Source organism: Pelophylax lessonae (genome assembly GCF_965119305.1).
Source record: "Pelophylax lessonae genome assembly, chromosome: 1".
In the NCBI taxonomy this organism is placed as follows: Eukaryota; Metazoa; Chordata; class Amphibia; order Anura; family Ranidae; genus Pelophylax; species Pelophylax lessonae.
In genome coordinates, this window is record NC_138768.1 from 779,231,142 (window position 1) to 779,248,153 (window position 17,012).

At 40.1% G+C, this 17,012-nt stretch overlaps 1 protein-coding gene across 3 annotated transcripts in view; it reads left to right on the forward strand.

Annotated features, from left to right (window-relative positions):
• Positions 1–17,012, forward strand: part of KCNIP4 (potassium voltage-gated channel interacting protein 4) — an 888,341-nt gene that overhangs the window by 817,590 nt on the left and 53,739 nt on the right. For all 3 annotated transcript variants that reach the window (XM_082269017.1, XM_082269016.1, XM_082269015.1), the window contains exon 3: positions 13,357–13,426. In XM_082269017.1, the coding sequence (XP_082125143.1) occupies positions 13,357–13,426 (70 nt within the window). The remainder of the gene's footprint in view (positions 1–13,356; positions 13,427–17,012) is intronic.

Sequence of the window (17,012 nt, forward strand, 5' to 3'; positions counted from 1 at the left end):
GTCCCACTGTATGAAATCTGCCATTTTTTTTATATAGATCAGGGTGGAACACAATTTTTGATTTACTAAAGGTAAATAGACTGAGCACTTTGCAAGTGCATCAAGCATCAGCGCTCACTCTATTGGGAATGGTAATTCTGGCAATGCCCTCTCTCTCCTGAAACGCGTCAGCCTTGTCACTGGAGTAGTGTATGACATGCGTTTTATCCATTCATGTTTGTGAGTATGCTTTTGGCATTTCTTTTCATAAATTTACATTGGTGTTTAACCTTTTGTCGACCTGCCACTGTAGTTTTACGGTGGCAGGTCGTCTCTATTATGCCAAACATCGTACCTGTACGTCGCTTCGTGCAATGGACAGTGGGGGCGTGCATGCGCCACCGGGGCACACACATAGCCAAGAGGGGGAGCCAATCAGCGGGCCCGGCAGACACAATGTCTGCCAGGCACTCATGATCGCTCCCCATGGAGACAGAACGGCGATCTGCCAAAGTAAACAAGGTATTTCTTCACAGATGAACACAGGGATCCTGTTTTCCTACTATTTAGGAACACAGGTCTCTGTGTTCATCTATTGAGTCCATCCTCACACAGTTAGAAAGCACTCCCTAGGAGTACACTTAACCCTTTCATCGTTCCTGGTGTTAACCCCTTCCCTGCCAGTGTCACTAGTAAAGTAACAGTGGACATTTTTAGCACTGATTACTCTAGTAATGTCACTGGTCCCCTCAAAAGTGTCAAACGTGTCAGTTAGATGTCCGATCTATCCGCCGCAATGTCGCAGTCCCGCTAAAAATCACTGATCGCCGCCATTAATAGTAAAATAAATAAAAATGACATAAATCTATCCATAATCTAGACCAGGTAACTTTTGCCCAAACCAATCAATATACACTTATTGGGATTTTGTTTACCAAAAATATGTGGTAGAATACATATTGGCCTAAATTGATGAAAAAAATAGATTTTTTAAATTTTTTTTATTGGATATGTTTTATAGCAAAAAAGTAAAAAATATATATATTTTTTTTTTCAGAATTGTTGCTCATTTTTTGTTTATAGCGCAAAAAAATAAAAACCGCAGAGGTGATCAAATACCACCAAAAGAAAGCTCTGTTTGTGGGAAAAAAGAATATCATTTTATTTGGGTACAGCGTCGCACAACTGCGCAATTGTAAGTTAAAGTAACGCAGTGCCGTATCGCAACAAAATGGCCTGGTCATTAAGGTGGTAAAACCTTCCTGTCCTTAAGGGGTTTGCGCCCTCATTTTTTCTGTCTGTAGCACTTTACAAGTGCAGTTGCACTCCTTTTCTGAAGAGCCTAGTAAATTTGGTAGTAAAAACAAAAAGCAGAGCGCCTCTAAGTGTTATCAGTTTATTTAAAAGGGTAAGGGAGGTACAGGTACAACTATGACTATACATGAACTGCATACCCCTTGATGTATATAGGTATGTGTGATACACCAACTCCTACCCTGCTAGTAAATGTGGTAAAGCTCTGCTGATTTTCATCATCCAATCATGTGCAAGCAAAAATGCTGTTTTTTTTTTAATTTTCTTTAGACCTGATTGGGTATTCTTTACAAAGTGAAATTTTACTACATTTAATAAAGGAGAAGTACAGCCAAAGCTCATTTGGCTGATCTTCTCCTGTGGATCACAGGAGTGCAGTTTGCTAAAGTCAGCTGATGTCACAGAGCCGGTCCAGGCTTGGAAAAAAGCACAAGCCGCTGAGAGCCTGAGCCGGCTGCTCCCATCCCGTCCACAGTCCAACGCTCCATTGAGCATAGGGGGGCAGAGCAGACAGCCAGTGACTGACAGTTCTCCCCTGCTCAGGGAGCTGTGAGAACTGAGCGATCAGCCTTGTTTGATCGCTCGGTTCTCAGTCCTAGAGCCAGCGGGGGGACAGATGTAGCATCGGACCGATGCTGCATCCACCTAGGTAAGTATGATTCTTGGAAAAAAATTCCCATACTTAATTATAGTAAATCAACCTCAATGTATCTTTCTGGGCAGGTGAATGTAAATACATATGTGTCCATTTACATCTGCCCACATCCGAGTCAGTTTATGTCCACAAAAACAAACTGAAAAGGTTGGCAGCCTTTTCTGTTTTTTGCAGACCCAAAGAGGATGGATCAGATGAACACTGATGGTAATGGACACCCATCCGCCCTCATCCACCTTGCTCAGAGAAGTTGCACGAGTTGGAATGGATATGGATGTCACAAGAGTGACATCTATCCCATACTGATTCGATTCAGCAGAGGATCTGTCCCACGTTGATATAAAGTGAGGGATGGCCACTTAAAAAAAGCCATTGGGGGGCAACGCAAGACAGCAATAGGGAAGGGAGACATAGCATTGTCACCCTATAAAATAAAGGCCTGAAGAAGAACCTTCATGGCAGGATTAAGGCGTATTATTTTAATGAAAGCTTAAAATGGAAAAGGATTGAAAATGACTTTTGAAATGGCATGTTAAAGATCATGTGGGGTTTTAGCGATTCGGAGTATATATATATATATATATATATATATATATATATATATATATATATAGTATGTCAATGCAGGTGTGAGTCCTTTTATATCGGAGAGAATGGCACATCACACAGGACAGCGATTCCGATGACAAGTGAAATATCAGTGTACACTAGAGAATATAATACCAAATATCTGTAGAAATGTTATTAGATTTAGCACGGACCTTTGTGCTGGTGCCTGAATATGAAGAAATGAATTGTTCCAGATGCTGACTTTGCAGTAAGGCTTTAAAGCGGTTGAATGTTAAGACACATGATGTACATGACAGAGCATATTGTTTTGTCATTGTCTGCTGGCCATGTATCAACTGAAATGAATTCAAGTTGTGCAGCATCTTCTATAAGATTGAATGACGTTCAACAAATCCCATTAAACATTGGCAGAATTTGGAGATTCCACCTACAGTTCAGGTTGTAAAGAAGAAATGCGAAGATGTGTTAATTTATTAGCAATAAATGTTACAATCTTATTGTGTTTAGTAAATGTTAAATGGACACTAATTTATAGAGCAAAGCGTAGCACTGAGCTAGCTTCCAGGTTAATAAGATGGGGTTTGCAAGATGGAGAAGATGAGAAGAGAGCTAGTGGAGGGGGTATAGGGGCTAATATACTGCATACGTTATAATATAATGGGCCTGATAAACTATGATTAGTGTTTTTAGAGGATTGCGAATTGTCACATGGCAATATGATTGCAGTAAGGGCTGCTGTTAGAAATTACGGGGCCCCATACAACCTACCTGCCGAGGCCCCCTCTTCCCAACCAAAGGTGACTGAGAACATAGATTTATCAGTCCCTTTCTTTGCAGCTTCAGCAGTACAGATGAATGAATAGAAAACACTCTAAAGCTTCCTGCTCATTCCCAAACTAAAGCATAGTAAATACAGTTTACTATGCTTCAGAATGAATGGACACAGCAGTGATTGGTACCAACCACTCACTGTGTTCATTCAGAAAAGGAAAGGGCCAGTAAATAAAATTTTTACCGATTCCCCTCCCCCACTTTGTATCCTGAAAAAAACATTTCCATTTGTGCCCGCAGTAGCTACTGGCAGGAGAGGAGCAGAGGGAAGCCAGAAGTGCTGTGGGGGAAAGGGCATGAACAGCAGATGTAAGGGGCATATGTGCTAGGACCAATGCAGCCGGAAGGAGAAAGAGGAAGAGAAGCTGGTAACACTCTAGGGGAAGACAGAAGAGGATTGGAGGCTGGAATAAGACAGTACAGCTGGCCCTCCTGCTCAGCAGGTGTCGGGACCCCCTTTTGAACTGATGGTGCCCGAGCCCAGTACAGGAGGGCTGGCTGTACTTCCTTATCACTGGCCCTGATTGGGGTGCATTGCATTTCACATAAACTATTATGTTGCAGTCCATGCAGTTTATTAGCGGTATTCCCGAGCGTGGCTCGGGGGTTAAATTTCAGAGCCAAAAGCGGTAACCCCTAGCCACACTCGGGGTACCGCCAGAAGCATCGCTGGATCCTGTAAGCAGGGTTTCTTACCTTGTCACCGGGATCCAGCGATGTGTCTCGGCGGTGTCTCGCGGCGGATCTTCCTCCCGATCGTCTCCGTCCCCCCGGCTTCCGTCTCCTGTGACGTGACGTTCGCAGGGGGGTGGAACCAGCGACAAATTCAAATGTAAAGCACACCAAACACACTGATACCATTCAAAATAAAAAAAAAAACACATTAGTTTGCCCCCCAGTGCCTTTTCCTGCAGTTTTACTGTACTTTTTATGTAAATATATATATATATATGTATATATGCGTAATTCTTGTGAATGAGCAGCCCAAACCAACTGTGTACATATACATATACATATATATATATATATATATATATATATATATATATATATATAATGTATACAGTTGGTTTGGGCTGCTCATTCACAAGAATTACATGCAAAATAATGGTACCGCTTTCAGCACCTAAAATCCAAAAGAATCATACCACCAGGGAGGTTAACTGCAGAGCACATCTCCATTGCACCAAATATTGCCAGTCATTTTATGAGAAATTATTTATTTGCAGGAGATCGTACAACGTTTGTGCACTTTGGGATTTTTTAACATGTGGCACACTATTCACAACTTCCTCTTCAAATCCATTAACCTAAACAATTTATTTTAAAAATCAGTCTTCTGTGAGTCAAATATATGGTGCATCATCAATAGTTTATTGGGTTCACTATACCATTTTTTAAAACTGGTCGGTAAAGTTGAAAAATTCAGCTGTGGGTGACCTCTACTACATCTTCTTAAGACGGTACCCTAAAACCACACAGGTCATACATACCATGGGTCAGCTTTTCTGTCAACAAGCTTGTGTATTAGCACTTTACCTGAACTCACTTTTAGGTGCCAATAGCCTTGAAAATACATTTAGATTTGTTGGTGTTGGTGATGATTTGCAACATCCAATCATTTGCAAGCAAAAATTGTGTTTTTTTTTTTTTTTTTTTTTTATTTCCCTTGAATGTGATTGGGTATTCTTTGCAAAGTGAATTTTCAACTCATTTACTAAGCTCTGAAATAGAGTGCAACTGCACCTGCAAAGTGCAGTGTATCTGCCTTAAGTTAATCAAACCCTAAGTATCACCTATCCCTAAAGCCTCATACACACGGGCCGAATATGGGGTGGTATCAGCAGTTTGAAAAGAAATTGGCCGACATCCGGCCTGTGTGTACAGTAGCCGGTCTGTCGAAGGGGCATAACTGAAAAAGGTCATTCAATCAGCGCTCCCAGCCAATGGCCCTACTATGGGTACAAACAAAAAAATAACATACACATATCTGGTATTGCTGCAATCGTCAGGGACAGGAGAATTTATTTTGGGTTATTCCTTGGTGGTAAATTATGATGATAGCAAGAAATATACAAATACATTTTTTTATTTTTTTTATTAATTTTTATTGGGTTTTCAGTAACACAGAAGAACAGTACATTCAATATCATACTTATACATCAGTTACAAACAGTGTACATCCAACATCAGCAACATATTAATGTCATCATAACATACATACTGTATAGTACGCACAGTTTCCAAAATCTGATTGTAGAAAACATGGATGTAGAACCAGAAAAAAAAGTGTAAACATATAAATACATTTAAAAAAAAATTTTTTTTTCCTTTTTTACTAGTTTGGGACAGTTTTTCTTTGAAAATATAAATCGGGCGATATCCATTACCATGAAAAAAAAACAAGGTATAATTCATATGGATACATAAAGTAGTTCTGATGATATGTACGGATTTACTAACACATGTCAAATCCAGACGGATGGAAACCCTATTTTCTATCCGTCTGGAAGATTGGATCGGATGAGAACGGACAGGTGGTCCGTTCTCATCCAATTCCCCCATAAAAGGACAGCGGGGATCTGACACCTCCCTCTCCGCGCACAGAGCAGAGACGGAGCTGTCATCCGCCTGCTCAGCAGGGAATCGGCGGATCGATCCCCCGCTGAGCAAAACGGAGTCTGTCGGTGGAACGGCAGGTGTGAAAGGACCCTAAGGGGTTATGAAAGCTGCAGATTTCAAAAATCTAAAAATGGCGTTTGAAATCACATGAACATGTTAAAACATATTTGAGATTTCAGAAATTGGTTTTAAAATGATCAAATAAATATTCACCCAACACTTAAAATTACCCCTGATCCGATCATCCCTTAAATCTTCACCTAACACCTAAAATAATCCCTTATCAGACTGAAATGTTAACTGAGAGGCTGAAAAATGTATACTTATCTAATCCAACCAAATAATAAAATCTGCAGATTTCATGGATTTCTGTGTGACATATAATTAAAAAAATGCCTAAAACTGCCTGTCTGATCCTCTACATAGCAGACTTCCTTGTGTAGAGCAAATTCATTAAATGTTCACCCAGCACTTAATTGTGTTTGCTGAATTGGAAAGTCTGGATATCTAAAGAGTCAGTCCAGAATTCTGTCCTATTGTAAAATGTCATAACAATTACTGAGAATGTAGGAGCAAAAACTATAAAAGAAAAATTTGGAAATACATTTAATGAGCAGAGAATGATTATTAGAGTACAGTATGGTAAACACATGTAAAATAAGTAGGTAAAAATGTTTAAAATTTGTACAATGACTGTCCAAGCCCTTCCTAGGTAAAGAGGACCTGCCACTTTGTAAATGTGAATGACTTAAAGAATAACTCTGTTCTAATGAAGGAATATACATTTTCTATGAGAGTTGACTGAATCACTAAATGTAACCAATTAGCATATATCCCTGTCAACATTGCCTGTGTTGATGGGGGAATAATGCAAATTTGATAGAAAGTCATACCGCGTATGGCTGGCAAGGGGCTCTATTCACATTTGGTGCTTTGGAATCTCTGGCAGAATTACTGAGATTCTGCCCGTGATCTCAAATCACATTGCAATCACAAAATGCAGATTCAGGTGCCATTCATTTTTAATGGCATACAAAATGCGGTGCGGTTTTGCTGCGATTATCATGCCGCAATTGCTTCAAACCGCAACACGCAAAGCTTTTTGCCCAAAAAGGAGCATGCTTCTTTTGGGCGACAAGCTTTACATGTTGTGGTTTGCAGTGATTGCTGCTCATTGAAAATAAATGGCACCCAAACCTGCGATTTGTGATTGCAGTGCGAATTGAGATCGTGGGCAGAATCTCAGTGATCGGAGATCGGAAAATACCAAATGTGAATAGAGCCAAAAGTGTAGGTTCAGCCAAACCTTTTTTCTTTAGTTTTGATTACAGTGGGGAAGGGTTAGAACTCCTGTTGGATTTTTATTGCTCTCCTCTCCTGGACTCATTTGGAGAGAATTCCCCTAATTTTTTTCCACTGGCAATGGTTTTACCAGACAGGAAAATCTGCAACAGGGACACAGGCAGCAATAAAAAGGTGAGCAAAAATCTATCCTGCACCTTCATCTTTTATGCCTTGAGGAGGGTGCATGTCCAAACTCCATGTACATGGATTAACGCCTTGAAATCCAAAGTATAAATCCAGTCAACATTGGGGGATTGCACTCCTTTCAAGGACACACTATTAATGAATTATGAATTTAATTATGAGGATTTGATTCTTGTTATATTTATTTATTGTGGAGTACACAGGACACATTTTAAGGTCACGTATGTATTGATTCATGTAATATAGTTTTATATGAATTTCATATATCGTTATTCGCACAGGACAGTATATTTTTGTATCAAATTTTTTATACATATATTAATTTTGTTGACACAGTGACTTCACAATAGCGCAGTCACATATTTATTACTAATTATAAACTCTATTGCAATAAACAGGTTCATCTACTAATATACTGGAAGGTGACCACTGCACACATGTGAGATAGCATTAATGGCACAGAGATAGAGTACCTCTGTCAAAAGGATTCAGAAACACTTCCCAGAAGCTATGGGCAGTTAAGCAAATAAAACATAGAAACGCCTGCCTAATAATCCCTTCTGGTCTAGGTTTAGCACAATAGGCAGGACATGTGGCTGAAACTTTCTCACTTCACACTTTCCTCCTTCTGGGGTTTTAAAGCCACCCTCCCAGAGACAGGAAGTGCTAATATATAATTATACATAACACTGTGATGTTACAGCTAACATTAGAGAGCAGCAGATTCCTACAGGAGAATACAGTAAAAATGTCTTTTTTTTTTTTTTTTAATCATAACATCAAAGAAATAGTTATCCTCATCATTTTGAAATACAAGGCCTAATTCCGTTGTCTGATTTTAATCTACTCCTAATCTGTTAATGAAATAAAAATGAATAAGTCTTTGTTTAATATACAGTAGACGTGAAGTCTGGCCTGAGACTTACCTGGAAGAAATGTGACAAAAGTTTCTAAATGTTTAAATATTTGTTTTACTTTAGGCACTCATTGAGTCCTAATGTATTGTCAGTTAGGCAATAGAGGGATCAAGGGGGGCGCCCTTGTTTGACTGTACTTAGGACATTAGTTGCCCTTAATCTGGCCCTGGGCTGATTTTGTCAGGGTGATACTGAAGCTAATGCAAGGACAAGCTAAAATCTATTTTAATTAGGGATGCAACCTAACCACCGTCTCAACAGCAATTCTTCTAGTGATACAGAATACCGATTCCTTATATAGCAATTGTATGGGGATTATTATTTATATATATATATATATATATATATATATATATATATATATATAGTATATATGTATTATATGCTACTTCTGTAAGCATGTAAACGGTGTTTGCAGCACCTTGTTAAAAAAAAGACGCTCTTTCCGCCATACTGCAGACCCGGCACCATGGTGCGCATGAACGTGCTTGCCGATGCTCTTAAAAGCATCAACAATGCAGAGAAACGTGGTAAGCGCCAGGTTCTCATCAGGCCGTGCTCCAAAGTGATTGTGCGATTCCTTACAGTGATGATGAAGCATGGCTACATTGGTGAATTTGAAATAATTGATGATCACAGGGCCGAAAAAATTGTTGTCAATCTCACAGGGAGACTTAATAAGTGTGGTGTCATCAGCCCCAGATTTGATGTGCAGCTAAAGGATCTGGAAAAGTGGCAGAACAATCTCCTGCCTTCACGTCAATTTGGATATATTGTACTCACAACTTCCGCTGGCATCATGGACCAGGAGGAGGCAAGGCGAAAACACACGGGAGGAAAAATCCTGGGATTCTTTTTCTAAATGTTAAAGCAGGCAGAACAATAAACTGTTATCAAAAAAAAAAAAAAAAAGACAATAATATTGTTACAATTTATTTTTTTAGTTATTTTATATACTGTCCTTACTATCGACTTTGCAAGTAAAAATTATTTTGTAACAACTGTTCCTCTCACACTCTTTAGCTCAATCCTTAATTGGCTCTAATTAACTCCTTTCCTTTGCTTTTGTGTTGCTGCTAAACTTTTTGTTTTTTTGTTTTTGTTTGTTTGATCAATTTTGTAGTACCGCATTGAAGTAAATTAAAAAAAAACAAAAAACAAAAAAAAAAAAAACAAAAGAACTTTGTCATGCTTTGTAACAGAAGCAAACTGCAAGTGTCATTATAAATTGGGCAAATCACAGAATACATCTTTAACTTTTATAATACAATAACAGAAGTTGTTTTAACAGATGTCACTGGTAAAACTAGATTTATTTTTATTATTTTCTTTAGAAAATTCAGAATCTCTGGTCTTAGAACTGGTTCTCACTATGGCGTCCATGCATGTGAAAACACACAGTAACACACTTTTTTATGTGTATTTTCATTCAATCTTAATGACACCCCAACACACACATACATACAGTGAAAATCATATTGCCACAGATGTCAATACCAAAAAAAATGAATTTTCAATTTTTCATGCATCAAAGGCCTATTCAATATGAATGGGCTACCCTGAACTATAGGCTATTTTTTTTTTCGGATAGAGTAAGGGAGGGTTATAACCCTTTTGTGTAAACGATACCTAAACTCAACTAAATATAGGTGAACAGCGGCGCTCAAGTGTATAACAAAATATCATATATATGTGAACATACTGTACATGAATGAATAACAAAAAGGTGAATAAAAAATCATAAACAAGAAAAAATATATACAACACAATTAAAGTCACCCAAGTGATCAAAAAGAATGTGAAATCAAAAGTCCATCAATAAAGTGCCAAAAATTGTGCTATGATGCACAAAAAAAGTCCTTCAGCCTTGTGAAGATCTTCACACCACTTCATTAGTGCTCCATTCACCTATCCCCATAAGTAATAGACTCCCCAAAAATTCATGCCTCACACTCGTGTTAGGCAAACAAGCAATTTAACCATACATGGTTAAATTGAATCCAACACAGTGCCCTCCACCTCTGTAGTAGTGAATTGGATTACTCATATGTAAGGAGAAAAAAGGAAAGCTCCACTAGTGTAGTATGTCTCCAAAATCGTAGAAAATGTATTTAAAACTTCGCTAATTGCACTTACGTCATACAAGATAAAATAAAACATGGGATATATACATCCAAGAAATGACCAGTGATATATTCACAGAACAGCAGGCAGCGTCTCACCACACTGGGAACCATGCCGGAACGTCACTTCTGGTATTTCAATCGCGTCACTTCCAGCTGCCGACGCATTTCGTCATCACGACTTCGTCCAGGGATTCTAGATTTTCTTTTTTGCCAACTGTGTCCCATTGCAGAGAGTTGCCTTCACTTCCTGTTCCATAGTCAAACAGGAAGTGAGAGAAAATCCCTGAAAGTTAAAGGAATGCTTTGGGGCCCCTCGGGTCACCAGAACGAGTGTCCCCATTGGAAGATTCCCCCTCTATTACTGTTCTGGGGACAACCCAAAATTTGTGATTTTCTTTTACTTTTATTGAAAATGGTAAACAGAACAAACAGAGAGGTTGAATCTCCCGAATGGGGGCACAAACAACAATAAAAACTGACAGGTGTTCTAATTCCTTTCCACTCTATCCAAAACGAAAAAAAAAAGGTTTTGCCCTTAGTTATACTTAAAGTAAGGGCCCCTTCACTAGGGGTGGACTCTGCCAGGAGTCGCCTATTCAGCGGGGAATCTGTATGCTAATCCCTGCTGAGAAGGCATCGGATGGCTTATGCAGAGCAGACACAGCCTGCTCTCCTCTATGGATGTGCTTGTTTACACCCGACTGCCATTCAGTCCGATCCAGTAGATGGATGGGTAACAGATCCACATTTATTTTTTTTAGCAGATCTGATTGGATGTCAGCGGGTGTGAATGGAAATCAGTCCGTTTACATCCACCGGTCTATAGGGGATAATGGAGGGTCTGATTGGATCTGCCTGAAAAACACTGATTGGTCCACCCAGTGAAAGGTGTCTAAAAGGTATAGAAAATCATTGTTTTTCTTAGACCACAACAATACATATCTGTGCGATGGATAAGGGTCCTAAAAGCTTCATGTTGCCTGCCCTGACCTGCATTTTGCCATAATTAAACAACACATCAAAGGAACAACTCTTCTAAAGCAGGTGAACGTAATACTGTATGTATTAATTGTTATATTTATTAAAGCAGAACTAAATCAACAGTAACTATTTTAAATCCTTATGCTTTTTTTACATTTCTTCAGTTGCTTCCTGGTTTCTGGCCTATGCCAAAATGATATCATACATCCCAGGAGTCTCCATGGGCATTTTGTTTTCCCCTGGAGGAGGGGAGGAGCACCTTCCTGCCTGCATGCCTGAGCTAAGGGCAAATAGACTCAAGGAAATAAATGCTACATGAATCATCTGCCATTAGTCAAGATGGCCATGGCTAGCACTGCTGGGGGGATGTTTTTAAAAGTGATTTCTCAACAAAACAAAGCATTGAGACAAGGATGAATGGGGGAGGTTTTTTTTTCAATATTGAAAATGAAATAAATAGGGTTTTCAGTTTGTAGTGCTCAGATACAGTTAAAGTGATTGTAAACAATCACCTTGTAAAACAACCCATTTAAACATTTGTGTATAGATATATAAAAAAAACATTATAAATATTTTTTTCTTTTTTTTTTATGTGTTCATATTTCCTCTGTTCTCAGCTGTATAAGAGCTGGGGGAAGGAGAAGCACCAGCACACTGAGCTTCCCAGTGAATGGCTTTGTGGGGGGGGGGTGTCAGGACAAGTCTGATCATTAGAGGAGAGCTGGCTGAGTTCCCAGCACAGCTAGAGAACTGACCACACTGTGTTCGCCTTCTTAGTGTGGTCAGTTTCTAATAGGAGAGCAGAGGGACTAGCAGAAGCACCAGAGGTTTCACACACAGTGACAGGAAGCAATACAAAAGGAACAGGACACTTTCTCATACAAGTACATGGTACAGCAGCCACATATCAGGAATAGTGATCGACCGATATTGGTTTTTCATTGCTAATACTGATATTTTGGTCAATGCAATATTGGCCGATATTTTTGTACATTTAAAAATATATATATATTTTTTGACAGGTAATCTTGTAGAGGAATCTGGGGGTCTAAAAGACCCCGAACCCCTCCTCTGCACTTAAAAGCATTCAAAACGCCAAGTTTGGCTGTTTTGAATGCTGTCATTTTTCTTTAATCTGGTGCCGAGTACCCGGAAGTGATGTCACTCATGATATCACTTCCGGGTTTTTGCATGGAGATCCGATCAGAGCCGAATGCAGCTTTGATTGGGTCTTTGGCGGCCATGCAGGCTGGTTGCCCGGGTCACCCGGTGGGATGGGAGACCTGGGAGAGCCACAGAAGGCGGCGTGAGGGGGGGGGACGTCCCCTCCCGCTCCTTGTAATGACAGCCGAGCAGCTTCTCAGCCGCATCGGTTATCATTACAAGACAGCCGGCCTTTGGCTATGGACAACGCTACCGGGGTGATGCCTCTAGCTGCAGGCATCTCCCCGGTACAGCACTTTCCCGAAATATCGGCAATATCGGTAACCTCAGGGGCCGATTCCGATATATCAGGGAAAGTGCATATCGGCCCTCAATATATCGGCTTTGCTGATAATCGGTCCATCCCTAATCAGGAGTATGAAATAGTGGGGGTAACAAATGCTTTAGGTTCTGCTTTAATCCATATGTTTATGTGTGAACAAGTCATAAATTACAGTAATTGTTCTGTATCCTGCAAAGTTCTTAAATTCACGGTTGGATGTATGTCCCACCCCCAGTCATAGCAAACTTTATCTAAACACATACACAGTATATATTTAGGACGTCTTTGCCAATCTCACACCTTTTTCATTTCTAAAATTGATACAACTATTTTATCTCAATGTAAAATGATGTTTTCCACTTTCAAATTTCCTCTGTCTTTCCCCAGGAATGTCCCAGTGGGATTGTTAACGAAGACAACTTTAAAGAAATCTACGCACAGTTCTTCCCACAGGGAGGTAAGTTTCCCGTGTGCGCTAACATGGCGCTGGCAGCTCGTCAGTTAATAGTCGTCCTGTGTTCTTCAAGCATACAAAAGAAGCTGTTAGTCAGCTGTGTAGCTAAGAGCACATCCGGAACGGCAGCCTGTCTGCTATGCTGCCATCCATACTGGAGATATGTAAATAAATGAACACAACAGATGTTCAGCGGTAACAATATTAGCAGCTCTCATCGCAAATATCCTTTCCTTGTGATTACTATGTTCTCAGGTTGTCTTTAAGGAAAATGTAATCATTTTCTTAGATAAAGTATCATTAGCTTTACAATTTTAAAACATTTTATAAGGCCAGTAAAAAAAAAAAAAAAAAAACGAAAAATATGTTATTAGCATAAAAAAAAAAAATATATATATATATATAGTATCTCACAAAAGTGAGTGTACCCCTCACATTTTTGTAAATATATTATATCTTTTCATGTGACAACACTGAAGAAATGACACTTTGCTACAATGTAAAGTAGTGAGTGTACAGCTTGTATAACAGTGTAAATTTGCTGTCCCCTCAAAATAACTCAACACACAACCAATAATGTCTAAACCGCTGGCAACAAAAGTGAGTTTCGCTTAGGGGTGTAATATCCAAATTTGGCCCAAAGTGGCAATATTTTGTGTGGCCACCATTATTTTCCTAACTCTCTTAGACTTGGTGCTCACCAGAGCTTCATAGGTTGCCACTGGAGTCCTCTTCCACTCCTCCATGACGTCATCACGGAGCTGGTGGAGTTGGAGACCTTGTGCTTCTCCACCTTCCATTTGAGGATGCCCCACAGATGCTCAATAGGGATTAGGTCTGGAGACATGCTTGGCCAGTCCATCACCTTTACCCTCAGCTTCTTTAGCAAGACAGTGTTCATCTTGGAGGTGTGTTTGGGGTCATTATGTGTGAATACTGCCCTGCGGTCCAGTCTGCAAAGGGGGGGGGGGGGATCATGCTCTGCTTCAGTATGTCACAGTACATGTTGGCATTCATGGTTCCCTCAATGAACTGTAGCTCCCCAGTGCTGGCAGCTTTCAGGCAGCCCAGACCAAGACACTCTCACCACCATGCTTGACTGTAGGCAAGACACACTTTGTACTCCTCACCTGGTTGCCACCACACACGCTTGACACCATCTGAACCAAATACGTTTATCTTGGACTCATCAGACCACAGGACATGGTTCCACCAATCCATGTCCTTAGTCTGCTTGTCTTCAGCAAACTGTTTGCAGGCTTTTTTGTGCATCATCTTTAGAAGAGGCTGCCTTCTGGGACGGCAGCCATGCAAGCCAATTTTATGCAGTGTGCGGCTTAAGGTTTGAGCACTGACAGGCTGACCCCCCACCCCTTCAACCTCTGCAGCAATGTTTGCAGAACTCATACATCTATTTCCCAAAGACAACCTTTGGATATGAGGCTGATCATGTGCACTCAACTTCTTTTGTCGACCATGGCGAGGCCTGTTCTGAGTGGAACCTGTCCTGTTAAACCGCTGTATGGTTTTGGCCACCGTGCTGCAGCTCAGTTTCAGGGTCTTGGCAATATTCTTTTAGCCTAGGCCATCTTTATGTAAAGCAACAATTCTTTTTTTCGGATTCTCGGAGAGTTCTTTGCCATGAGGTGCGATGTTGAACTTCCAGTGACCAGTATGAGAGAGTGAGAGCGATAACACCAAATTTAACACATCTGCTCCCCATTCACACCAGAGACCTTGTAACATTAACGAGTCACGTGACACCCGGGAGGGAAAATGGCTAATTGGGCCCAATTTGGACATTTTCACTTAGGGGTGTACTCACTTTTGTTGCCAGCGGTTTAGACATTAATGGCTGTGTGTTGAGTTATTTTGAGGGGACAGCTGTTATACACGCTGTACACTCACTACTTTACATTGTAGCAAAGTGTCATTTCTTCAGTCTTATCACATGAAAAGATATAATTAAATATTTACAAAAATATGAGGGGTGTACTCACTTCTGTGAGCTACTGTATATAAATCTGTGTGTGTGTATATATATATATATATATATATATATATATATATATACATACACATGACTAGGGTAGTTCAGATCCCACCCGTTTAACCATATTACCTGGATCAGTACCCAACACCACCCCCTTTTACCTTTTAATGACAACACTAATTCAGCATTGGGATTGAATGGCCGGTTCAGCCTTTTATTAAACAAAACCATAAATAACAGAAAAACATAAAACAGTCAATCCAATCCAGATCAAAGAATGGTTGCACATCCTTGATGATACCATCTCCTACAACTTTGGAGTCTGTGGTACCAATAAGTTAGGTTCTGTCCCCAGCTGCCAAAACACCACCTCAAGGACTATCCTAACTGACCACAGATCCCTACCATCTTACACTACCCGGTTGGTCTAGATTGAACCAGACCAACCATAGGACTCCATACCATAGATAGGTCCCACCATGTTATCATTCTACACTATGTTTTGGACCCTCATTAAGGACCCCAACCGCCAACGTACGGTACAACCACCTTAGCAGAGCGAAAGAAAACGGCATCACTTGGGCTGGGGGAGGGACGTTTCCCCTATGATCTCCAGTCTGCAAGTGAAGCCCCTTCACTCCTCCCCTCCAACTACTCTCTCTCCTGCTCCTCTCCATCACCTTGTCTGCTCTGCCAATAAGGTATGAGTCCTGACCTCTCATATCCCAACAACTAATTTAACCCCCTACTGCCTGGTTTTCCTTCCACCCTGTCATGTATGCCCTATGCTAATCATTTCCTTCAAGCTCCGGGCATGTCTGTACTATGCAAAAGTTTTAGGCAGGAGGGAAAACATGCTGTAATGTAAAAATGCTTTCACAAGTTTTGTGCCTGCTTTATTTTAAAAGCAGGGTAAAACTACTCACAAGACAGTGTGGTATGCAGGTTTCAAACAAACCACCGCACTGCTTGCTTCGGCACATGTGATAGCGTCACCACTAGGCTCCGCCCTTCACGCATTTCATTCTAATGGATGTCTTCCAGGGGCATTGTTTAACAAAATAATAGTAAATGCACATTTTTTCTTTGCAAATTTATTTGTAAACGGTGGACCCAAACTTTAAGTTGACAATACCTTTAGATCTACTGATCTTTTTGACATGCACTTTTCCCTAAAGGTAACCCTAACTTATGCATTTCTGTTTATCATTTGCGTCCTTTGAATTGTCCAGCTTTGTGACAGGTTTACTTTGATCTGTCACACTTTAGAGTGGGTTTTGTTCTTCAAAAGTAAAAGATTTATGCATTATATGGTGTGAACAAACTGTAATTACCAGCTTAATGAAGATCATGAGTCATTTTAACCTCTTTGTAATAAATCTGACAACAGGCAAATAATGCATGAGAGCTGACATTTGGGCTTTGCACAGAAAATTCATTGTGATGTTACCAACTATTAAATCGTGCTCTTTGCTGCCATCTTCTGGTTAATTATGGTCTGTGCAAAAGAGCAGAAATTCAATAGGTATGTGAGCGATTTTTACATTAAAGCATAGTTTTCCAAATGCAGCCCTCCAGGACTATTACCTGTGTTCT